The sequence below is a fragment of the Drosophila sechellia genome, chromosome 2L, assembly GCF_004382195.2.
Source record: "Drosophila sechellia strain sech25 chromosome 2L, ASM438219v1, whole genome shotgun sequence".
NCBI lineage: Eukaryota > Metazoa > Arthropoda > Insecta > Diptera > Drosophilidae > Drosophila > Drosophila sechellia.
The window spans coordinates 23231060-23257224 of record NC_045949.1 but is presented as its reverse complement, the minus strand read 5'-3'; the positions used below and the strand labels follow the sequence as shown (position 1 = coordinate 23257224).

Genomic DNA, 26165 nt, shown 5'->3' with positions numbered 1-26165 from the left:
GCTCTCAAAAAAGGTAGGATCTGCCCAGCGGAGTGCGGGCAGGTCCTTCAAAGAATTCCGAGGGATCGGATAGGAGGGCAGTTTGCCTGAGAGCTCCGGAAGGACGTACGCTTCAGTGTCTAACTGTAGACCTGGCTTAGTAGGAGAGCGAATCCCGAAGTGACACAGCTTCGAGGATTTCGCGGAGACCGAATGATTTAACCCGGAGACTTGGGTCTGGGTGTTGCGGAATGGCAACTTGATGAGGTTGAACAGGCGTTCTGAAATGAACGTCGCCTCGGATCCCGAGTCGATTAAGGCTCGGGCTCGGTAGTTCGTCCCCAAATGGCACACGTCAATCATGCTCAGTAGGACGGCTGAAGTGCCGGACGCGAAAAAAGTTTGCACCGCTGAGGTGCTTGCCGATGCATTTCTGCTAGAGGGTCTCGGAAGTTGCTGTGTAGGGGGCGAGGTTGAGGAACTCGCATTTTCGGAATTTGGGGGGCTGCGATGCAGCAGCGTATGGTGCCTGCAGTTACATGTAAAGCAGCTGTGTGTGCTTGTGCAGTCACGTAGCTGGTGACCTCTGGCAAAACAATTCAGACATAGCTGCTTCTTTTTTATATACCCGGAGCGCGAGTCAACAGACATTTGAAGAAAACGCGGGCACAATCTTACCGGATGGTTCTCCTTATAACATAAGTCACACCCTTTCTGTTTGGTGCTGACCTTTGTCTCGAAGGATTGAAGCCTTTTTGGAACTGCCTGAGTCGGTTTCATATCTTCGATGGCTTCCAATGTCCGATACCTTTCGCTCAGGAAGGCATTCATTTCTTCCCAAGCTGGGATCTCGGATTTGGCAGTTAGCGACTTTTCCCATAAGGACAGGGTCTGCTTGGGCAGTTTGCTCGCGCAAAGGAAAACCAAGATACAATCCCAGTTTTCTGTGGATACCTGGGAATGCGCTAGTGCTGTTAAACACCCCTGAATCGTGGATTGTAGCTCTTTTAGAGCATGACCAGATTCTTGCGAAATTGAGCTCAAGTTAAAAAGAAGCTTGAGCTGGCTGTTGACTAAAAGTCGCTTATTTTGGAACCGATCTCGCAGCGCCTCCCACGCCGAAACAAAACCATCATTCGTGAGCGGAGATTTCGCCACGATGGCTTTTGCTTCGCCACTTGTTTTCGTAAGGAGGTGGAATAGCTTCTCGACCGGAGTCAACCTGGGGTTGTTTACGTAAATTGCCGTGAATAGGTCCCGGAAAGTGGGCCATCGGAGGTAGTCGCCATCGAAGACTTCCGTGTCGCATGGAGGTAAGCGGCAGCCGGACGAAATTAGCGGCTGAGAGGGTGCTTGCGCGACTTGAGGCGTTGCTCTGTCGATTGTTTCGCCGATTTGTGCTGCACATGACTCGTATACTGAGTAGCAGTAGTCATATTTGGCCTGGAGAATAGGCACTGTGTCGAGGGATCCTTCTTGGGCCATTAGGTCAGAGCATGTTTCGCACTCTCTTTCCACTTTGTCCCATAAGGCTCGCACCTGTTGCAGACGGACTTGTAACGTGTGTAGGGACGGAGAGGCTTGATAAGGAGTGTTGATCTTCGCTTCGAAACGGCTTACGCGATCGCTGACGGCGATGAATTTATGCAACGCTGCGTTTGCGGGCGTTGGTTGCTCAGAGGATGCCATTTTCCTTGTGGTAGAGCGTGTGACGCGGAGGAAATCAGTCCCGACAGCGGAGGGACTCTCGGATTTTCTCGATAGAGAAGACTCACTAGACGCTCGCGTCACTGGTCGGGAAATGACCAACCTAGGAGTTGTCTTCGAACTGGTCGATGGCAAAACCTTTGCTTTCGGAGTGGGAGTCGCGGTTTTGACCCTGGGACTAACGGACTTGGGTGCTGGCTTACCGCGAGTGGACAGCGCAGATTGCGGGTTGAACTTTTGTTCTTTTCCAGTTGCGGGTGTCTTTTTCTTGTCTTTTTCAGTCTGTCTCCCTCTAGGGGCATGCTCAGCTATGCCCTAAGAGAAGGAAGTCAAGAAGGCCTGCACGCCGCAAAAAAAATGTGGAATTGAAAAAAGAACCAGACAGAGAGGGCACCCAAATCTGGATGGAAAAAGGATCCCGTCGGAATTCGGGAGAAAGTTGCAATTGGGATCTGGAGATTGGAGCACGAAAGAAACAAAAATCGCAATCTTTGTGAAATAAGGCGTGTTGCTATTTTTAGATGTTCTTTAGCCGTTGGGGATCTATGATTCTGCCATTCTCTTCTTAGTCTTCGTTTTTCAAGTACTAGCTGTTCGATTTCACGATTTGTCTTGCTATGATTTGTCATTTTGTGTGTGTCTGGAGGTGTAGAGGCCTTGGCTGCAGCAACAAGTGTTTCCTCTATCGATTTGACCAGGCGATCCACATCCTCGTCGGTGTATACTGTTTGAGTTGGTTCCATGTGAGTACAAACATATTTCGCGTACCTTGCCCAGTTGGTCCTGTTGCCTGTCAGCCTGTAGGGCCGCTCAGTTATATGTGGTCGGTGCCAGAGATTAAGTAGAACTGGAGAGTGATCAGATGATAGTTCTGCAAGTGACTCGGCCGTAATATTATTTCTTGGAATCTTTCTTGTTATTGCGAAGTCAATGAGATCCGGTAGCTTATTTGGATCTGCTGGGATACCTAAAGCCGGAAAGCCGCCAACGCAGATCGATGCATATCGCCCAATCAGCCTGCTATCAACATTCTCTAAGATTTTTGATAGAATACTCTTAGCCCGCCTGATGGAACTGCCGCAAGTAGTGAACCACATACCTCCACACCAATTTGGTTTCAGGAAGTCCCACGGCTGCCCTGAACAAATACATCGACTGGTGAACCAGGTTACGCATGGCTTCGAGCACAAACTCTACACGGTCGGCGTCTTTCTAGACGTGAAGCAAGCGTTTGACAAGGTGTGGCATGAGGGCCTTCTATACAAGATGAAAGCTCTCCTTCCTGCTCCCTACTATGCCATCCTGAGATCGTTCATCTCTAATCGGACGTTCGACGTTGCAGTGCGTGATGCTCGATCCAGCCTGGAAGAGATTTACGCAGGAGTTCCACAGGGAAGTGTTCTTGGGCCCTTCCTATACACCCTGTACACTGCTGACATGCCATCTCCCGCAAACAACGCCGAAGTCCCCCCGGCTCAGCTGCTCTTGGCCACTTACGCCGATGACACTGCCATGCTGGCGTCTCATCCTTCACTGCAAACTGCCTCCAACGCAGTCCAGGAATGGCTGCACGCAATCGAAAAATGGACTGCCAAATGGAATGTGGCCATTAACTCCTCAAAGTCAGCCTGTGTAACTTTTTCCCTGCGACCCGGAACCTGCACAGATCTGACCTTCGATGGAAGCCCTATCACCAATGCTAGATCGCACTGCTACCTAGGAGTTCATCTAGATCGGAGACTGACCTGGAGGGCCCACATCACGTCGGTCAAATCTAAGTCACTGGCGAAGCTAAAAAAGCTCGACTGGCTCTTCCACTCCAGCAAACTTCAAATGAGCTCTAAGGCTCTTTTAATCAAAGCCATTCTCGCTCCAACGTGGAGTTATGCCATCCAGGTGTGGGGAACTGCCGCCAAATCCCAGCTTAATAGGCTCCGTGTGGTCCAGTCGAGAGCTGCACGTCACGCATCTGGGCTCCCCTGGTACGTGACGAACATAGTCATCGAAAGAGATCTGAAAGTTACCCTTCTTGGGGAACAGATTAATTTCCACAGCAGCCGTTATGCCGACAGGCTTATGGCCCACCCGAACCAACTAGCAACTATCATAGCTGATCCCATCTCCCTCCGAAGACTGAAGAGGGTACACCCCAGCGATCTCCTTACCCGGAGGATAACATAACATATTACATTTTCTTTTGTACTTTATAATTAAGATACCACTTGGTCTCATTTATCTTTATCACACATTAGGTTAAGTTCAGAGGAATTACTGAACGATTCCTTTTGAAACCTTAATAAATAGAATAGATCAATAAAAAAAAAAAAAAAAAAAAAATCTGTTAAACATCCATTCTCGTTTCAAATTTTGGCACTTTCAAAAATTTGGGTTTCCCGACGGGGAATCGAAACCTGGTCCCCACTGTACTATCGAGTTTGATATTTTTTTTATTTTTGCACTTTACACACAGTTTTTTTTTTTTTTTTTTATTTTAATTTTATTAATGGAATTAAACAATTTTACTGCTACCTATGTGGCAACTTGACCAGGTTTGACATAAAATTTTACAGCATAGGCATACCAATATAAACATTACTTATACATTACTTTATAAATTAAGTTATTCTAACAATATTTAATTTTTTTTTTCTAGAACAAATAATTATAATAATCTCAATGGGAGATCATGTGGATGGAATCTTTTTAGCCTTCTTTTTTTCGGGGGATGGATAAGCCTTCTCGCCAAGGTGTTGGGGTGGGAACATAGTCGCCGCATATAAATTTCCGCATTGGTCCTCAATACATCGCCTTTCTTTGGAATATTAAGATCTCTTTCTATATCTCTGGTTCTCATGTACCAGGGAGAGTTACATAGTGATCTAACTACTTTACTTTGAGCAACTCTTATTTTATTCAGGTTAGTTCTGGCCGTAATTCCGTATTTTTTCAACGCATACTTCCAAATTGGGGTCAGGATGGATTTATACAGGCGAACTTTATTTGCCAATGAGAGTTTGTTTCTCGGCGATAAGAGCCACGACATTTTTGCAGCCTTTGAAAGTACTGCTTGCTTGATCATAGTCGCATGTCTTTGAAACGTTAGTCCTCTGTCCAAAATCACCCCGAGGTATTTGTAGAAGATCTCGTGTCGAAGTGTGGAGCCGAGCATGGAAATTCCAGAGCAGTTCAAAGGCCTCTTTGTGAATGTGACGCAAGCACATTTGCTGCAATTAATGCCGATATTCCATTCCGTTGCCCACTTCCCGAAGGCCGTCACATATTCCTGTAGGCTCCTGGTTGCATCACTTATGCTTGTACTCCTGACCATTACCGCGGTGTCATCCGCGTAGGTTGCAATAAGAACGTTTTCGTCTTCAACTTCTGTACAGCACAAGAAATCCGGCATATCAGAAGTATACAGCGAATAAAGAGTCGGGCCTAAAACACTGCCTTGGGGTACGCCTGCTGAGATTGTACGCGTAGACGATTTGTCGCCATCGACAACCACACTGAACTGTCTGTTCGATAGAAAGCTTTTGATAAGAAGAAATAGCTGTGGCGTAAAAATGGTCTTAAGCTTACTTAGAAGACCATCATGCCAAACTCTATCAAAGGCTTGTTGTATATCCATGAATACAGCTGTTGTATACATCTTGTCCTCCATTGCCTTCAAAGCAAAGTTTGTCACTCAGTGAAGCTGTTCTGGAGTGCCATGACTTTTTCGGAAACCAAACTGCCACTTTGGAATAGCTTGGCTCACGCTTGGAAGTTTGAGGATGCGTTCTAAATTACTCTTTCCAACATTTTCCCTATATGCATCTACTTCAGTGGGTTGCTTTCCAGGCTTCGGAATCATCGTTATGATTGCTGATTACCATTTGCTTGGAAAGTGTCCCAGTCTTAGAGCGCTAATGAACAGTAGGACTAAGAAAAGTACAGATTTGATGGGAAGGAGTTTGAGCGTCCTGTTATCTATCTTTTTGATTTGCGTTACTACCTCTTCCAAAGTAACAGGGTTTGTGGGAAGGGCCATTTGAAAAGGTTGGTCCAAGAGAGTTTGCACCCTGTCTCGGTGTTCTGCCGGAGTAGATTCAGTGGCTTGAATCTATCCTCTAAGCTGCTTGCAAAGATATCGGCCTTCTCCTGACTGGAGCCGCACCAACCACCAGCCGGATTTCTGATGGGAGCCTTTGGAATAACTTGTCTTTTAAGGTTATTCGTGAGTTTCCACAGCGAGTAATTAGTCGATGCATCAGGACTTGCATTTTCCAGCATTTGGTCAAAGTGGTCTTGTTTGTTTTTCACCAGAACTTTGTTAAGACGATTTTATAACCTTTTGTAAATGTTGTGGGCGCGTGCGTCTCCTGTTCTGGAAAATTCTCATCTAGCTCTTCGGTTGAGATGTATGAGAACTGAAGCGTTTTGTGGAAGTACACTGCGTCTACTCTGGGTAGGAGAATTTCTGCTTCCTGGTGTAGCAAGTGTCGCAGCCACGGAATTTTGTCCATGAACATCACTATAGCATCTTCGATGTCTTCTGGATAATTTATGTCCATGTTTAGGTTAATGCTTCTGTCTAGGACATTCCTTAATGTTTCGACAGAGGAGCCGGGAGCTAGTAAGGATTTCTTTCTGGATTTATATTGGGGAGTGTGGCTTAATGTTGCTACTATAGGTAGGTGATCAGAAGATAGATCGTATTTTGTTTCAATTGAAAGTTTATTTATTGGCACCCCATTTACGATAAAAAAGTCCAAAGCTGTTGGCGTCAGTCTAGTGTTAGATGAGTAAAAGGTAGGTTCACCTGTAGCTAGAACTTCGCTAGAAATAGTTATGATGGCCTCTTGTAGTCGTTTTCTTCGACTGCATGCCCTTAGCTTGCCCCACCATTGGTGCTTAGCATTGTAATCCCCTCCTGCTAAAAACTTGGGGCCCAATGTGATCAGTAGCTGATCAAAATCGTTTTTAGTCCAACCCTTATTTGGAGGAAGATACAGAGAAGCTATTTTGATAATACGACCACTAGTTAAAAAAATGGCTTGCCTTTTGTTGTTACTACCTGTAGCAGTCGCTTTTAGTGGTGTGAGTTGGGTTGTTAAAAGCGGGAGGGCGTAAGGGGGAAAGGAATGCTGCGAAATTATTTTCAAATCAGACGAAATTCAAGCTTATTCCAGAATGCTATGCCATTGCCGCCGGCGGTAGTGGAGTGAGTAGAGCTCCGACACCCCAGTCTGTATAGCACTACCGCCGGCCGAAGTTCAAACCCAGGTTTTATGGTATGTGGTATTCTGAAGCTAAAAAGCAAAAGCCAAAAATTACTGACGAATTTAGTATTAATCTAATCAAACACAGACATAGTATGCGGTATTATGAAGAATTTACTTAAGCACAAACAGACATAAATACAAATTATAACACAATTACACTTTTTATTTTATCAAAATCATACTTGGAAATCGAACTTCTGAAATTAATTCAGCAAGTTTAACCATATAATGAAAGAAAAATTGTACCATATATTTACTTTGATTATTGGCCGCAATCGGGATGGTTGTTATACCCCTTACTCGTAGAGTAAAAGGGTATACGAGATTCGTTGAAAAGTAAGTAACAGGCAGAAGGAAGGGCTTCCGACTATACATATAGATCAGGATCAATAGCCGAGTCGATCCGTCTTTCCAACTGTCCGTCTGTCCGTATGAACGTCGAAATCTCAGGAACTATAATAGCTAGAATTTTAAGATTCAGCATTCTGAATTCTAGAGACAAGGACTTAGGGCACCCATGTTACCACGCCCACTCTAACGCCCACAAACCGCACAAAACTGCCACCCCCACACTTTTGATAAATGTGTTGATGCACATTTCTATTAATCTTGTAAATTTCTATCGATTTCCAAAAAGAATTTTTGCCACGTCCACTCAACGCCACAAAAACCGACCAAAACTGCCACTCCCACATTTTTGAACAATTTTTAAATTTGTTCATTTTATTCCTCATTTTTTTTCCCCAAATATCTATCGATATCCCAGAAAAATCAGGAAATTTCGCGTTCGCATTCACACTAGCTGCGTAACGGATATCTGATAGTCAAGGAACTCGACAACAGCATTCTCTCTTTTGTTATTTAACAATGTTTGTTGACTACTTCTAACTTAAACTTTTATATTTACTGTTAAACATTCATTCTCGTTTCAAATTTTGGCACTTTCAAAAATGTGGTTTTCGCGACGGGGAATTGAAACCTGGTCCCCACTGTACTATCGAGGAACCACTTTTCCAAATTTCTTACTTTAATTTGTATATTTGCTTTCTTTAATTAAAACTTAAAAAAGTTCCAAATGTATGTTTAAACGGTCCCTGTTCGGGCACCAGCTAAGTTGTCCCATATTGGTCGACTTCTGCCGCATGCCCGAGTTAACATACCCCCTCTCTCGGTCTATCCAGTACTGAAAAGAGAGACAACACCGACCCAGCAACAGGGGACTGAGAGCCGAGCGAAAGTTCAACGAAGATCGCCAATACGAACTCCAACGGTGACATTTGGGAGTTACATACATACATATTTGTAAATCTCATTTCATCTCATTTCATACCTCAAACTGCTCAGTCTCGGAGGAATAGGTTTTGACAATATAATGTTTTATTCAGCTGAAAGTTCTGTTTACCCGTTTCCAGTTTAATTGTTACTGACCGCTGGATATTTCTACCAGCCCAGTTAAAGTGCTGATCAGACTTTTCGGCCATGTCTGCGCTCGTTGCGCAATTCGGTCGGTCGAGCGAATGAGCGACTTTTTGTTTGTCAGCAAATTGAATTGGATCGGAAGACCAACTTCTGATTGGCTTGCCTTTTGTTGTTACTACCTGTAGCAGTCGCTTTTAGTGGTGTGAGTTGAGTTGTTAAGAGTGGGATGGCGTAAGGGGGATAGCATTGGTTGGTTGCAGTGTTTCTTATCGGAATGCTCAAGTGCTGAAAGGATGAACCAGCGAGTCGTCGGTCTTACACCAGGGAAACTGTAGTGTCTTAACTTATATATAAACATATCAAATAATTCGAAACATCTTCAATAGGTCGGTTATGTTCATTCATATCGCTCATAGGCAATATGTGTACTTAGACATAATGTTTATAGTTTCGCTTCAAGTATATATAGCTTAATTTTTATTTCTAGGAAAGCTTTTTACAAATAGGCTGCGTAATTATTTTAGCCAACAAATGTCGCAATCACTTCATTATCTCTTCCAGCTGAAATGGGTGCCTCAAAAACACGAATTACCTCAAGCAATTGTTCAGAAGCATAGCCTCGAAACTATTTTTCAGAATGTGATCTTTCATTGAATATTATAGTGCCTTTCTTTTGTAGCAGATGCCAATCCGAGCTGCTGATGAGGTTGAATCTTGATCCTGAGTCAATAACTAGGGGAATTTTCTGGCCTCCTACCCGGCAGTATATAAGCTCTTCTTCCTCATCATTTGCTATTTTGAAAGCTTGTGTTATCCTTTTCCAATTTGGGCTCTGTGTTCTCGCCCTCCACACAACGAACATTCGTATTACGTTTCTTAACATTTTCAAAATTAGACTGAGAGTTCCGTCTCTTAAGAATTCTTCTACACTTTCGGGAGAAATTATGATTTTTTAACATTTGTTGCACTTCGCTTGCCTTGCTGGGCATGATGAGTCATAACTAGCGTGACCAAAACGTCCGCATCTTGAACATTTACCTTGTGGCTTTGGCTTCCGAGTAGAAATTTTTCGAATTGCGTCGACATCGGATTTCGACAATATTACCTCAGACTGTTTATTAATCTGCTCTTCCACTTGGCATGTTTCAATTATTTCATCTAGTGAATATTCTTCGGCCAGAAGTTTTTTCTTTAACTCTATAGGGGCCCACGAGTAAATTATTTTATCATTGATGCAAATCTGCTCTATCTCGGTTATATATTCTCCAAATGAGCATTTATACATTTGTTGGCGTAACCGCAACATCAACGATAGCATCTGGCAAGGAAAAGGCAACAGGCCTTCACATAAGAATGGTTTCAAATTGTGCTCAGCCATGTTTCATTTGCAATCTAAAATTCAAAAGAAAATATATATATAAATTACCTTTTTCCCTTCTAAGACCAACATTTTGTTGATCTAGCTTTGCTTGTATCATTTATAAGCATATATGTATAAGTTACTCAGCCATTTATATTTTCTAAATATGTCAAGTGCATAAGCTTGCCAGGAGAATTCTCTTCACGCGCAAAGCCTTTTATTTTCAACAGCTTGCAAAAAGAAGTTCTTTCTTGCGCGGCCTTTGATTAGTACGGCTTGTATAGATAACTTTACGCAGCCTTCCAGCTTGCAGCAGTAACACTCTTCTGCCCAGCCTCTTTCTAATAGCTTGCAAAAGAGAATTCTCTTTTGCTTGGCCCTTTATCATTAATACAGCTTGTCTTTACGCAGCCTTTTGTCATTGTAGCTTGTCAAGAGATCTCACTCTCTCTCTTGACTCAGCTTCTTTTCACCGTTATTTGGCTTCTTCGTTTCTTTTCCTTTTCTTTTGCATGTACATACTTATTTTATGTTGGACTTTAGATTTTAACTTATTGTTCCTCCGAATGTACACTTTTTGAACACATATATATATATATATTTACGAATTTTGACCGAGAGTTTAATAAGAAAAATAACACAATTATGTTTTTTATGTATTATTAAACGTTTTTATTATTTCCAATAATGGAAGATCTAGAGCCTTTGGATTATCACGCGATTGATCAGAACTGAACAAGTGTATGGGGACATGTTTGGGTTTATATAGGCAGATTGGGATAGCTTAAGAGCGAAGTTTAAGAGAATAAAGTTATCAACGTCTATTCTCCCGAAAAGAGAGGTGTCTATTCTCCTGCTCCCGAAAAATAGGAGTAATTTGAGAATCCTGAGACGATTGTGTGGGCGGAAGTTTTTGTTATTTCAGTTGGCTCGCCAAGTGATCGAATGTTTAGGGGACGTGGACGTTGGCTCGCCACAGAGTCTAGACTTTGGACTTTGGACTTTTTCATTTTGTTGTGCGTAAATGACAGCTAAGGTTAATCGAAGGGCTATCGATCATTGATTACATTTCGTACTTAGACATTAATGTGTGTGTTGGGTCATGCAGCCGCCAAAACTGTGCAGTAGACTAATTTCATACTTGTTAATATTTAAGCCAAATTAGCAGTTACATGCCCATAGTGCAAACCGCTGCTCTCGCGCGCATTTATCTGTACGGCGCTCATTCCTTTGTTGTTGTTAGCTACCTATGTTAAGCTTGGGCGCTGCATTTCGGCTGCCTGGCCGCCAATTGCCTTTTCGTCGCGCTTCGGAAAAGACCAAACTTACTTACTTATTGTCGCTATCGTAAATTATCGCTATTTCCATCCATCCGGACCTCTCCAACGTTGAGAAATTCCAACATCTGCGGTTGGTGCAGCGCGCGCATTTATGGGAGGACCTGCAGTCCCTAAAAACGCTGGGAAGAGTTTCCTCGTCTAGTCCCATATCATCGCTCTCGCCGTTCCTGGATCAATTTGGACTTCTTAGAGTAGGCGGTCGCCTCCGGAATTCGTCGTTGGACTTTGATGGCCGCCACCCGAATAACTGCCACATCTCGGCAGTTATTACTCCAGACCTTTAGTTCCCATTTCAGAGAACCCCTGCCGATCTAGATGTCCTCACTCCGGCGCATTTTCTCAATGGTGGTCCGCCTTCGTCGTTTGACGAGCCAGATATAACGGGCCTGAACTATAATCGGCTTGACTCTTGGCAGCGCATCTCCTTTCTTCAGCAAATATTTTGGTCGCGATGGAAGGAAGAGTACTTGACGTTGCTCCAGCAGCGTTCCAAGTGGCGCACCCCAAAGCCTGGCGCAGCCGTGGACAACGTCGTTCTTGTTAAGGACGAGAATCTACCCCCAATGAGATGGCCTTTGGCGAAAGTCATACAGTTGATTCCTGGCAGAGACGGCGTCGCTCGAGTTGCAGAATTGAGGACCGCGTCTGGAGTAATAAGACGGGCAGTGAACAAGCTGTGTCTGCTCCCCCTTGAGGACTCTGTTGGAACACAAGCTTCCAACGGGGGGAGGATGTTGGGTCATGCAGCCGCCAAAACTGTGCAGTAGACTAATTTCATACTTGTTAATATTTAAGCCAAATTAGCAGTAGCATGCCCATAGTGCAAACCGCTGCTCTCGCGCGCATTTATCTGTACGGCGCTCATTCCTTTGTTGTTGTTAGCTACCTATGTTAAGCTTGGGCGCTGCATTTCGGCTGCCTGCCCGCCAATTGCCTTTTCGTCGCGCTTCGGAAAAGACCAAACTTACTTACTTATTGTCGCTATCGTAAATTATAGCTATTTCGCAAATAAAACTGTCGTAATAAAACAAACTTTCTTCGGTTTTTTATTATTCTCAACAGCTATTGAAAAAGCTCAATAGCTAAACAGTGTGTGTGTGATTGTTTACAATAGTGTGTGTGGTTGGGGAGTTGTGGGTGTAGAATGGATACTATATGTTACTTCCCCATCCTTAAGAAAAAAGCCTGTCATCAGGCGTTTAGATTAGGTTACAATACAGGGGTATTGGGGGTGCAATATTATCTGTGTCAGGACTTATAATATTTTCTTTTTTTGGGGTATGATTTTTAAATTTTAGAATTAACTTTTAGGGTATAGTCTTATATTTATAGATAAAGTACAATATTACAATAATAACTATTATGATTAATGTTGTAAGTGTTATTATTTGAAAGATATTATTTGTCTGATTTTGTTGTTCTATTATTTCTTGTGCCTCAATTTATTCGAGTGGTTCATGTTTTGTTACATTATTGTTTACATAGATAGTTTGAATATGTCTAACATTGTGTTGGTATAAATATTTCTTCTAATTGGACAGAACAATTAAATGCTTTTATCATGTTATTGCCTTCTATTATAGTTTCTATATTGATACAGTTTTGGTTTAGGGTAGTCTTGGGAAGGTTCCAAGTTTTGATTACATTAGGTTCTACATATTTTATTTAAAAATCAGAATGTGATTTACTATGTCTACATTGTGTGGAGACCTGGTTTAGTATACCAGTTATACATTTATTTACAACCAATCTTTGAGAACTTGCCGTGTAAGTCTGATTATTGTGTGAAAAATATTTGTCATGTATTGTTTCGGTAAGTATATTACTTTTTCCGTCTGGGTAGAGTATTATTTTAAAAACTGGTGTTTTGGTTATTTCTCTTGGAATGTGGGATATTATCAGAATTTCGATCGTATCGGATTTAAGCCAAGCTGAAATTTCAATATTAAGAAGTTTTTCAGAATTGACGTTATTAAATCGTGTTTTAAAAGTTTTGGATTAAAGATACCTAAGCGTGTCAGTTACAAACCAAGCTCTATGTCTTCAATGTATTCAGTGAATTGTTGTAAGTTGAAAATTATTAAATTTATCATTTGTTTTCCTTCAAAGTTATTATTTAAATGATTGGTCAATTCGATTCCTTGGTTAATGACTTCTATTACGTGGTTAAGTTCGCTTATTTGTACATTTATTTATTTTATTTTTAGAGATGTCGGCTATTTGTTGTTTATTGAAATACTAAAATATTACTTATGTAAAGTTGGCAGCAACTATATGCTGAAAGTTGGTCACACTGATCTGAATAAGTTCTTTTTGTTTTTCTGGAAACTTCCTTCTTCTTGTGTTAACTTCCAAACGACACAACGGTGTCACGCTTATGTCAAATAAAACAGTTATTAAACTTTAACTAAATCGCCTCGCGTTTTACTCCACCATTTACAATAGGTTATGGGCCCAGGAGTAGTAAAGACTTTAATAATTGTGTGTGATCGAGAGGAAAGTAATTATTATATATAATTAGCTTGAACATTTTTTATAAACATGAGCGGACAAGGGATGTGTGCGATCGACAAATTGAACGGCGAAAATTACGCAGTATGGTCGGTGCAAATGAAGAGTGTATTGGTGCACTCGGGTATGTGGTCGTTGGTGTGCGGAAGACGCGTGAAGCAGGATGGTGATACAGCTGAGCAAGGAGCCCAATTCGACGAACTAGACGAGAAAGCACTAGCAACAATATTGCTGTGCGTGAAGGCTTCAGAAATTAATTTGATTAAAAACTGAGCTAGTTCTAAAGAAGCTTGGGACAAGCTTGCAGCTGTGTACAAGCCTCGTGGACCCGCCAGGAAAATTACCTTGTTCAGGAAATTACTCCGGTTGAGTTTGTCGGAAAGTGCGTGCGTACAAAATTACATAAATGATTTTGTGGATATCGTCGAAAGACTGAAAGAAATTGATATGGACATTTCTGAAGATATTCTTACTATTTTAATGCTTTCGGGACTCGGTAAGAAATTCGAAAATTTCGTGGTAGCGATCGAAACGCGCGAACAGTTACCGACTCTCTCTATAAAAATTATAGAAGAGGGTGTTCGGACGAAACGGAACTTTGTGTGCAGCAAGCGTTTGTGTCGCGTCCCAGTGGAAAGGGAGACAAGAAAAATAGATCGGTTTAGACAAAAATGATGAAATAGAAACATCTGCAAAAGAGAAGTCGTTTACTATGCTTGCAAGTGTAAATAAAAATGACGTTTTAACGAAATCGATGTGGTGCTTGGACAGTGGAGCAACTGCTCACATGTGTTGTGGAAAGTCGTGGTTCGCGGACATTAAAGAGCATAAAGAGAAAATATTACTTGCAGAAGAAAACTATATATTTTCGGATGGCGTCGGCACGGTGGCCGTTAAAACAAAGAATGGTTCCGTTAATTTGAAAAATGTGCTTTACGTAAAAAGCTTGCAAAGTAATTTCATATCGGTACCGAAAGCCGTTGAAAAGGGGTATAAAGTGATTTTTCACAAGCAAAGTGCGTATATAAAGGACGGTCGAAATGAAGTAGTGTTACAGGCAAGAAAAGCTGGAAATCTTTTTGTTGTTGATACTTCGAACAATCGGTGGATGTACTTGTGTTCAAATGATGAATTGTGGAAGTGGCATTATCGTTATGGTTATTTGAACATGGCGAGCCTAAAAAAGATGGCAAGTGACAATATGGTCAATGGCTTAAAGTCAATCAAAAATGTTGTGGACTAGACCGAATCGCATCGCATGTGAAACCTGTGCTAAAGGTAAAATCTGTGTGAAACCATTCCCAAAAATGGCAGAAAATCGTGCGGACAATGTGCTAGGGCTAGTGCATTCGGACATTTGCGGGCCAATGAACAAAGTATCTGCCGGTGGAGCAAGATATTTCGTAACATTTATTGATGACTATTCGCGTTATATGTTCGTATATTTTTTGAAGACCGTGATGAATTGCTTCCCACGTTTAAAAACTTTGTCGCTTTTGCAGAAAAACAGACCGGTGAAAAACTTAAAGCAATTCGCAGCGATAACGGTCGCGAATATATAAGCCACGAGTTTCAGAAGTTCCTATCCGAAAACGGTATCAAGCGGCAATTGACAGTACCGTACACTCCGCAGCAAAACAGGGTTGCTGAGCGCGCTAACCGGACGCTTGTGGAAATGGCAAGGAGCATGATTATACATTCAGGAGTGAATGAGTCCCTGTGGGGAGAGGCAGTTAGGACTGCAGCATATCTACGCAACAGATCGGAGACAAGGTCGTTGAAGAGTCAAACAGCATTCGAGCTGTGGACGAACTGTGTAGGGTATCCGAAGAATGGAAACAGCGAATGGCACTTATTGGCGAAATTAGAGTTGATGGTTCGCAGATTTTGGCAGTTGACAACAACAAAGAAGATGCTGAGGTGCTCGAGGAAGAGCAAATTGACAGCGAGATTAATGAAGCCGATAGTTCTGATGTTTACGAGAGTGCGAAGAGCGATGATACCAAAGAACGGAAAATTCATGGTCCTGGTCGCCCTAAGAAGATAAAAACTGGAAAGCCCGGGCGTCCACGAAAACAATACAACTTGTTGAACATGATGAAGGTTCAAGATGTTAAGGTACCTGTTACGTTTGCTGAAGAGACGCAGTCTGAAATGAGTCAAGAGTGGATAGCATCAATTCAGAAGGAGATTGACGCCCTCGAAGCTAATCAGACATGGGAGCTACAGGACTTACCAGAAGGTAAGAAAGCCATCGGTAGTAAGTGGGTTTTTGGCATCAAAGGAGATAAGGATGGCAATGTGATGCGATTTAAATCGAGGTTGGTGGCTAAAGGATATGGTATCGACTTTTTTGAAATGTTTTCACCAGTTGTCAGATATTTGTCGGTGAGACTTATTATATCTCTGGCTGTTGAGCATAACTTATTTCTACATCAGATGGATGTATCGACAGCATATTTAACTAGCGAATTAAGCGAAGAAGTCTATATGAACATTATGGAAAAGTTTTGAGACTAAAGAAGTCACTTTACGGACTAAAACAGAGCGGTAGAGAGTGGAACGCCAAGCTCAACGAAGTCTTACAAAAACTGTATTTTGTTCCCTGTGCCAGCGAGCCGTGTGTGTACACACGCAATGAGTAGGACAATGTTAGTATAATTGCAGTATATGTCGACGATCTTCTTATTGCAAGCTCATGTAAAGATGATTTGATTGGTATAAAAGAGTCAATTGCCAAAGAGTTTAAAGTAGTAGATAGCGGACAGCTTAATCATTTCTTGGGCATCGAAGTTGAGCGAGAAGGTGAAACTGGAGCCATATCCATAGGTCACAAGACATATATCGAGAGTATGCTACACACCTGGGGCATGTTAGATTGCAAATCGGTAGCAACGCCTTTGGAGGCAAATTTCCAAGTTAAGTGTACTGATCCTAACTGCAAACCTATTAACGAAAAGGACTACCAGTCACTTATAGGATCACTGATGTATTTGGCAATTACAACCAGGCCAGATATAATGCATTCAGTTGCAAAACTGGCTCAAAGAAATGTGAACCCACAGAAGGAGCATGAAGTCGCTGTCAAGCGTATACTAAGGTATTTGAAGGGCACCTCAAACTTAAAGCTTCATTATCACCCAACAGGTAAACCGATTCATGGCTACGTCGACGCAGATTGGGGAAATGACACATCGGATCGTAAATCCTACAGTGGATATATCTTCATAAACGCAGCTGGTCCAATATCCTGGGAGTCCAAGAAGCAAAGTCTGGTGGCATTATCCAGCACGGAGGCCGAATATGTTGCATTGTCCATTGCAGCAAGAGAAGCAGTATTTATTAAAAAGTTTCTGAAGGAAATGGGTTTTTTGATAGATCACTCAATTTTAATTTTTTGCGATAATCAGAGTGCTTTATGTTTAGCTAAGAATCCAGTATTACATAATAGAAGTAAGCATATCGACATAAAGTACCACTATGTTAGGGAACTTTATTCCAAAAGGAAATTGATGTAAAATATATATGTGCAAACGACATGTTAGCAGATATTTTAACAAAAAACCTACAGAAAAACAAGCACTTAAAATGTATAACTGAAATGAATTGTTTCTGAATATGTTGTTGAGAAGGAGTATTGAAATACTAAAATATTATGTATGTTAAGTTGGCAACAACTACATGCTGAAAGTTGGTCACACTGATCTGAATAAGTTCTTTTTGTTTTTCTGGAAACTTCCTTTTTCTTGTGTTAACTTCCAAACGACTCACAACGGTGTCACGCTTATGTCAAATAAAACAGTTATTAAACTTTAACTAAATCGCCTCGCGTTTTACTCCACCATTTACAATATTGTTGTAATTCTTCTTTATCTTCTTGATCTAAAGTACCGAATAAGTATTTGTAAATATTTCCCATAAAGTTAACAAAACCGCGCTTACTACGTTTTACAATTCGAATACCGTTCAATTTTCTGTTAAGTTTTTCTACTAGATACTGTATTTGTGGTGAGTTATTAAAATGTTGAGTTTGTTTAATAAGTTCTTCATAAGTAGTTTCTGTTTTAGTTAAGTTAATAGATAAGTAATGATATTTGTGGCTTATCGGTAAGTCTATTGGTCCGGTTTGAAAGATTAGGTAGCCGTTTTTGGCCTGGATAGGGGTTACTTCTTGGTATTATGTGTTAATTGTCGATAGGAGGCATAACATGAGTATCGTGCTCGGGAGTAGGCCTGGAATTATCGTTATTATATTTACTTTTATTAATTTTATTTTTCTTTTTGAACTTAGACTTATAGTGTATTATCTTTCTACCTCTATTTATTTCTTCGAAATGTTTAACATCTATTTGTCTTAAATTTCCTGTCTTTTTGAATGGGTTAGTCGTTTTTGTTCTAACTAGAGGGGATTCCTTGAAGTTTGTGTCTATGTTAAAGTCGTGTCTATTTTCATTGAGTTTGTCAATTTTGTTTACTCTATTTTATTGAGTGTTATAGGCAGAGGTTCCTGCAAAAATGAAGATGTCTGCTGGGGTTCGAACTTTGTTCTAACGACTTTGGAGTCGTACTTAGAATAAATGTCAATACATGATAGGAATTTTTTATTGTTTATTAAGTAAAAATCCATGACTATTGTCTCTGGGACTAAAGGCTTCTGGGGTTGTTTCAAGGGTTAATTTTGTGTTTCTATGTTCAGTTTTAGCGATGTTACAGATTTCACATTCGTTTATGATGTTTTGGATAAGTTTTTGATAATCTGGGTAATAGTAATGTTCTTTGAAATGAAGTGTGAGTTTTTCTATACCAGGCTGTAATAATTCTCTATGTGTTTTGAGAATGATTTCCTTGAATTGGGCGTATGTTTGAATGTCTATTAATTTACTACTAGTTTTCATAGTTTTAGTGACACTGTCGGGACTTATGATTTGAATATACGCATTTTGAATATTTGAAATCCGATCTCATCAGGGAAGTAAATAACACTTTTCTTAGTGCAAAAGTATTCTTTGATTAGATCCTTAGCAAGGGTATCAGTCATTTCTTTATAACTGATTTTTATTCTGGTTTTATGGAAATATTTTATTATTTGGACGTCGTTAAAATTGTATTTTATGGATTCAAATTGTCTGTTATAATAATTAAGAGGTCTTTCTATTATTGAAATGTGATTTTGGTTGTCTTCTTGTGCTGCTGTGGGAAGGGAAGCTGGGTCATCTTCCCCTAGTAAGTTTTCCTGAATTTTAACTCTAGATAGCGCGTCAGCTACATGATTTTCTTTACCGGGTAGATATTGAATATGTCGGAGCACAATTATTATTTTCCATTTCACGCAGCGAGATTCGAAGGCACCGAAGGTCTAAACACAATTAATTTGTGTCACTCACTTCTTCTCCGTGCTGACCTTCGAACCACACTCGGCGACAGCGACCACACGCTGCGGCCGCGCTGAAGCGGGAGATGCCAAAGCTACAAAAATACAGCCGACCAATAGCCACGCAGTATGCAATAATGCGATATGATGAAATACCAATGGTTTCCCCAAAATGATGAAATTACTATTCTTCTGGAATATTCTAACACATAATGCAATATGATGAAATACCATTGATTTCCCAAAATGATGGAATTACTATTCTTGTGAAATATTCTAGCACATACACTAGCTTACAAAAGTATGCGCCGACAAATATTATAATCGTATTCGTTAAGTTTTATCTTCCATCTCTGTAATTTCACATTGGGATCTTTTATGTTGCTTAGCCATACAAGTGGTCTATGTCGAACTTTCTACCGAATAGGTAGGACCTGAAATATATTGTTGCCCATACTATAGCTAATAGTACTTTTTTTATAGCCGAATAGTTAAGTTCGTGTTCGTTTATAGTTCTGCTTGCATAGCAGATGGGTTTATGCTCTTGGGTAATACAGCACCTATGGCTATATTACTTGCGTCCGTTGTCAGTGAAAATTTCTTTTGGAAGTTGGGGTATATTAGGATTGGATCGGAGGTGATGAATACTTTTAGTTTCTCGAAGGCGGACATGTAATCATTATCTTTTGTGTTAATTACTGCTCACTTCTTTAATTTGGAGGTCATAGGTTTTGCTATTTTTGCAAAATTGGGAATGAACTTACGGTAGAATCCGCAGAGTCCAAGGAATGATTTTATTCCTTTTGTGGTTTTAGGAATAGGAAAATAATAATTGCATTTATTTAGGGTTAGGGGTAATTAGGGTTTGGTTTTACACTGTCTGTTGTAATAATGTGACCGACAAATTCAGTTTCTTTCTTCAGAAATTCACATTTATCAAGTTGCAATTTTAGATTAGCTTATCGTAGCTTATCAAATAACTTTTTTAGTGACATTATATGTTCTTCCACTGTGGAATAAATGATAATATCATCTAAATAAGCTAAACAATCTTTATAAATTAAGTCTTCTAGAAGATTGTTCATGAAGCGTTGAAATGTTGCTGGTGCATTTTTCAGACCAAAAGGCATACGAGTATATTCGTAATATCCCTGTTTTGTTAAAAATGCTGTTTTAGATATGGATTGCTGGTCCATTTGAATTTGATGGAAACCTTTAGCTAGATCCATAGGGAATAGGGAATTTGTCGTCAATGGTTATTTCATTGAGACTACGATAGTCTATGACTAATAGAAATTTTGGTTTACCAGAAGCATCACTTTACTTTGGCACAATCCAAAATGGAAAACAATTGGGGGATTTGTGGGAAAGTTGCTCCCTTCCTTCTGTATTTAGATGTTCTAATCTGAATACATTAGATTCTCTTAACTCGTCATCTAAGGCGTAGTTAGAGGATGTTACTAGAAGAGCTTCTTCTATGTATGGGGTAATAAGAGGGTTTTCCTCAGATTTAGAAGTGAGAAGGAACACTCATTGGTAGTCTTGGACTCTTCTGGGTTAGACGATCTGGGGCACTCATTGGAGTCCTTTGACTCATCTGGTTTTAGGTGGTGTTTTCGCTTAATTTTTTGGCGGTTTTTCTGCGTATGTAGAGGGGTTTCCTCTGAATTAGATGATCTGTGACACTCATTGGTAACCTTTGACTCATCTGATTTTAAGTGGGGCTTCCGCTTAATTTTCCGGAGGGTTTTCTCCTTTTTTGGGGTATGTAGAGGGGTTTCCTCTGCGTTAGATGACCTGGGGCACTCATAGGTAGCCTTGGACTCATCTGTTTGGATGTGGTCACACCACATTTTAAATGTGTAGCCATTGTAAGTGAATGTTTGTGTTGAATAATTAATTTCAGTGTTAGTTGGTTCTATATAGTTTCTGCCTAATTGTAAGTCATATTTTTCTGAAAAGTTGTGATAATAGAATGTTTGTCTTTCTAACCTTGGATTTCGTTCGCAGGGTCTCGGAGTAGTGCTTGGATTTGACTTAATTGTATTATGCATAGCATTGTTCACGAAATTTTGATAGTTTCCCTTATTCTTAGAGATTTGGGGTTGGATTGTGTTAGGATTGGAATTATTATGGGGTTTGATTCTGTCATTGAAAGTTATTTCGTATACACATTCTTCTTGTTGTGCTATTTGTTTAAGTTTATATACTTTCGTAATGTCAAATCTCATAAATAACCAATCGGGCCATTTTCTCATGATTACATCTTTGATTGTATTATTTAATGCATTTGTGTATAATACGGTATTATCAAAGACACTAGAATAACAAGATGCGTAACGCCATACAATTTTTTGGCACGCGATTTTTTGGCCGTGGCTCTAGAGGTGGCTCCAGGCTCTCTCGAGTTTTTGTTCGAGAGAGAAAGAGCGGAGAGCCCTACAGCAAACAGCTCTTTTCTACGCATACAGTGATAGCAGACAACTGTATGTGTGCACACGTATGCTCATGCATTGTAAATTTGACAAAATATGCCCTTCACCTTAGAAGTTCGTTGACTTTAAATCTACTATATTATTTTTTATCAATTGGCGCCATGCGAAAAATTCTTGTTTTGCATTGCCTTAACGTTATTATTATTTAAATAAAGCTTAGAAATAGTAAAAGCCGAATCTATGTACATCACAAAATAAATTTCGAAAATTACTTTATATTAGAATACTTGTCATTAGGGTATTTAGCTTGCGGCGTGACAAAAATTAATAAGGCAATGATTATTGAGTGCTTGTGTCCGCACTTTGTGCCTGAAGATATGACTTTTGCAACAAACTGTTTTCATATTTTTATTTATTTTATTAATTTTTTTTCTACTACGTATTATTATTTTTTATGAATTAATTTTATGAAATATTATTTTTATTATTTATTATTAAAATTATTATTTTTTTATGAAATTAAAAATTAATTATTATTTTTATGAAATATTTATTTGTCAATGTAATGTCTTCTTTTTGGAAAATTTATGTTTCAAATTACAGTAGTTATAATAATTTCCTTTGTATTTGCTTTAATTATTTAGTATACTTATTAAGTCATTTGCCTTAATATGATGTATGTAAATGAACCATTTTTATTATTTAAAATGCGCATTATATTCAGCTTTCAGTTTTATTTTTTTTTTTTTGGTCTTTTCCAAATTGATATTTTTAAAAAGCGCGCACTTTTGGGAGGTAAGAATAGCGCGCCATCATTATATTGCTACGAAATTGGCCACAACTCCAAATATGTAAATTCGTTTCTTCGATCAGAATGGATTTCGACACGAAAATCGTCTTCTAGAACAACACGCACACATGTACGCGTTCTCGTCTCTTGTTTTTACTCACATAAGCAAGCAAAATCTATTTTTAGATTTCTTACGCTCTCAGCGTCAGCGAGCGGAAAGAGAGCAAATTTGGCCTTCACCAAAAAAGTGGCTGCATAGTGCCAAACCAATGTATGGCCGTTACGCATCTTGTTATTCTAGTGTCTTTGGTATTATTGATATCATTTTCTAGCATAAGTTTATTCGGTATTGTGAATGATTTAATTTCTAACTGTTCGACGAACTTACGGATACTTCCGCTGAAGGGTGTGTTGTAAAGACGACGGAGTAATTCTTTACATGGTGTTTGGGTTTTATATTCGCTGATGAGCGCATTCATTAGGGTTGGCCAGGTTGTTGCTCCAGATAACTGGTATACTCGTTGAGGATGTCCTGCAAGTAGCATCTCAATTGCGCTGAAGAATGCATGCCTTTGCCTGGTGTCGGTTGTTGAATAGAGCTGAAGTATGAACTCGATCCTTCGAATTCCTTCGGATAAAGGCACTCAGTTCTTGGGTATTACCACTGAATGTTGGTATTTGCCTAATTTGACTTAAGGCTAGATTCAGATGGGATTCCGATAACAGTTTGACTTGGTTGATGAATTAATTTTTATTTTTGTTTTTACACTTTTATTGACCGTATGCAGTAGGTTTGACTATTGCGTTTCAACCACCGATTATACGTAGTTCTTTTGCGGATAAAAAGAGTTAATTGTATTACGATTTTATGTTATCTTTAGCGCCGATTCGCGAGGTTCAATCTTAAAAGATATGCTTGGTCGTACAAGGATCTTTTGTCACTAGATTGTTATTTGTAAACAACTCGCACAATTTCCATATATCCAATCCATATATTTATGTGTATTAAGTTGGATATTAAGCACCAACAGGAGTATTTTCATAGGAGTCTTATCACCGCGTCTCTCCCGCTCACGCGTCTGTGACGTCGCTGCTTGTTCCAGTAGCGTCGCTGTTTAACGAGGAAATGAACATAATGTAATCAATAATAATAAATAATGTAAGTAAATAAAAACATAACTTTAATAAATATTAGTGTTAGTAGGATCTAATTATGTACTGAAAAAGTTAAAATTGATTGCTTTAAGAGCGGCAGAGAGTCAAGATTACAGATAATAGGATAAGGGTCATGCAACTCATAGTTAGATCTACCATGATTTAAGATAAGGGGTATATAGTTTCTAGTGAATATAATATATATATATTATATTGGTTTTGGTCACACTTTTATTATTGCCTTCCGGTAAGAAGCTCTTTTTACCTCTTCTCAGTTTTAATCACTGCTATGTAAATGTCGGTGTTGCAAAGAAGGCATAAGATATATAAAAATATAAGTTTTAAAGGTGAAATACACATAAAAACTGTTCTTATTATTGAGGGTTTTAAACTAAACTTGGTTTTGACAAGCTAGAGCTAATATATTTAATAGTAGTCTACTGGAATAAGAAGCTAACATTAGCTCTGCATCCCAATTTAGACGCTGCAAGGCGATTGAACCAATTCATTGCGGTCCGAGTGAACTACATACGTATTGTGGCCTCCAAACAGGCGATCCATACTCAAGAATCAAGGACGGACTAGCGAAATAAATAAGGTTTTAGTCATGTAAGGATCATCAAATTCCTTAGACCACCTTTTTATAAAACCAAGCACACCCCTGGCCTTATTGACAATAGTTGAAATATAGTCGGAAAATTTTAGTTTAGGGTCCAGAAGAACACCAAGATCACCAACTCGTGTTTTTCTGTCCAAAGGGCACCCACTTAGAGTGTAAGTCGAGAGTATTGGGTTGACACGACAAAAGGTCATAACTTTACACTTGGAGCCATTTAAGTTTAATACGTTATTACGCCACCATATTTGAAAGCTGTCTAGATCGGATTGTAAGTCCAAATGGAACGAAATGTCCTTGTGCTGGAGGCATAATTTTACATCGTCTGCGTACATAAGTACACGCGAATGTTTTATTACTAAGGGGAGGTCTATAATAAATAAGGTAAAAAGAAGCGGACCAAGGTGGCTCACTTGTGGGACACCGGATGTGACTCGGAGAATGCAAGATAGAGAATTTTTAAAGAGGACCATTCAGATAGCTTGAAATCCAATTTAGAAAATCAACAGGGCAACCTAATAGATCAAGTTTCCTTACTAGAAGGTAATGATTAACAGAGTCAAATGCTTTACTAAATCAGTGTAGATGACATCTGTTTGAAGATGATTTTTGAACAAGAGGTTAGTGGTTGTTGATCTGCGTTTCATAAAACCGTGCTGAAAACTTGGCGAATAGATCGGCTATTGCATGATCCAATGTTACCGTAGTGTTTTCAAAAAATAGCGAGGAAGGGTAAAAACTTGTTTTTCGCTTAGTGTTAACGAAATTATAAAACTGTTTCGGATCCTATGCGAATTGGAACTTACAACGTTTTAAAAAATTCCTGTAACACTGAGCATTAAGCACGGTAAAGTTTAGCCGAGTGCATACATATTTAGAAAGGATGGACTGAGAACCGGTATTTTAAAATGTTGTATAAAGTCTGGACTTGGCATTTCTTAGGTGTGTCAACTCTTTATTAAACCAAGGAGGTTTAGAGATTGACGGATAGTACATCGGAACACAAGGGTCAAAAAATTATTTAATTGCGGTATAAAACATATTAATCGCATCCGCCATTATGTTGCAGGAGTAAAGATCGGACCAATTAAAGCCAGCTATAAAATTGTTTAGCCTCCGAAAATTTGCCTTGCGAAAACAGGGAATTCGCTTTGTTGACTTTTCTGAATTTACTTTTAATACCGTACCTAAGTCGATTTCCACCTCGAAAGTAGGATGATACAGGTTGAGTAAGAGGTACTACCCTGGACAGAAACACACTTTCAGGACTTGTTACAAAACATAGATCCAAAAGTCGACCAAAAGAATTTGGAATATAATTAACTTGCGACAGCGATAAGTCGAGCAAGCAAGACTGGATAGCGGACAGATAATTCTGATATTCTGGGAATTCAGAAGATGGCGGAATATACGAGCACGTAATATAAACTGATATGTCGGAAAATGGCAGCTTTACGCATAAGAATTCAGAGTTACGGGACTCGTCAAAAAGTAACTCCTCCGACGCGAGGGTAGATCTAACCGTAATTAAAACTCCACCTCCCCGTCTGGAGGGACGGTCAAACCTATATATAGTGTACATACCTGGGAAGACTTCGGAGTTAAGTATCTCCGGCTTTAACCAAGTCTCTGTGAGCACTATAATATGGGATGCAAATGAAAGACTATCACAATACAATTTGATTAATTTGCTACGCAAGATTCTAACATTTTGATAGGAGATAGTAAGTTTTGTAGTTAGTTTTTTGAAGAGGAAGAAGATGAAGAGGCGGATGGTGCAGTGGTCTGGCCACGTGAGGGAAGTTTAATTCCCACGGGCACCTTTTTCTTATTTTTGATCTTAGCTTCAAACTCTTTTACCACCATACTATCCGGCCAAAAATCACCCGAACATATGGTCGAAAAGAGCTCGTTTGGGACAGTTATCTTGAAAGATGATATGTCCCTAGCGTAAGAGAAGTTAAATTTTTCCACTTTTTTATTATCGGCTTTTGTTTTGTCTAGCATATAAGACAATACATCCGACGATGTTTGATCAGGGGAATGGCGAGAAACGAAAATTTGTTTCTTTAGTGGAACCACCGCGAGGGGTTTTGGCCCTGCAGATTGTATTTCTGAAGCGCCAACTTGTGCCGGTAGTCCGGACTCAATGTTTCCTTGGTTGAGAAACCAGTGCAGACAATTCGGAATTTTTAGCAATCACAGGGTGGGGTCC

General features: G+C 39.8%; 1 protein-coding gene across 1 annotated transcript in view; it reads right to left on the bottom strand.

The window, feature by feature from the left end:
- Positions 1-6944: 6944 nt before the first annotated feature.
- The window catches only part of LOC116800480 (secreted RxLR effector protein 161-like), a 35769-nt gene continuing 16548 nt past the window's right edge, over positions 6945-26165 (bottom strand). Inside the window, exon 3 of the mRNA XM_032715716.1 lies at positions 6945-6980. Coding sequence (XP_032571607.1) covers positions 6945-6980 — 36 coding nt within the window. The remainder of the gene's footprint in view (positions 6981-26165) is intronic.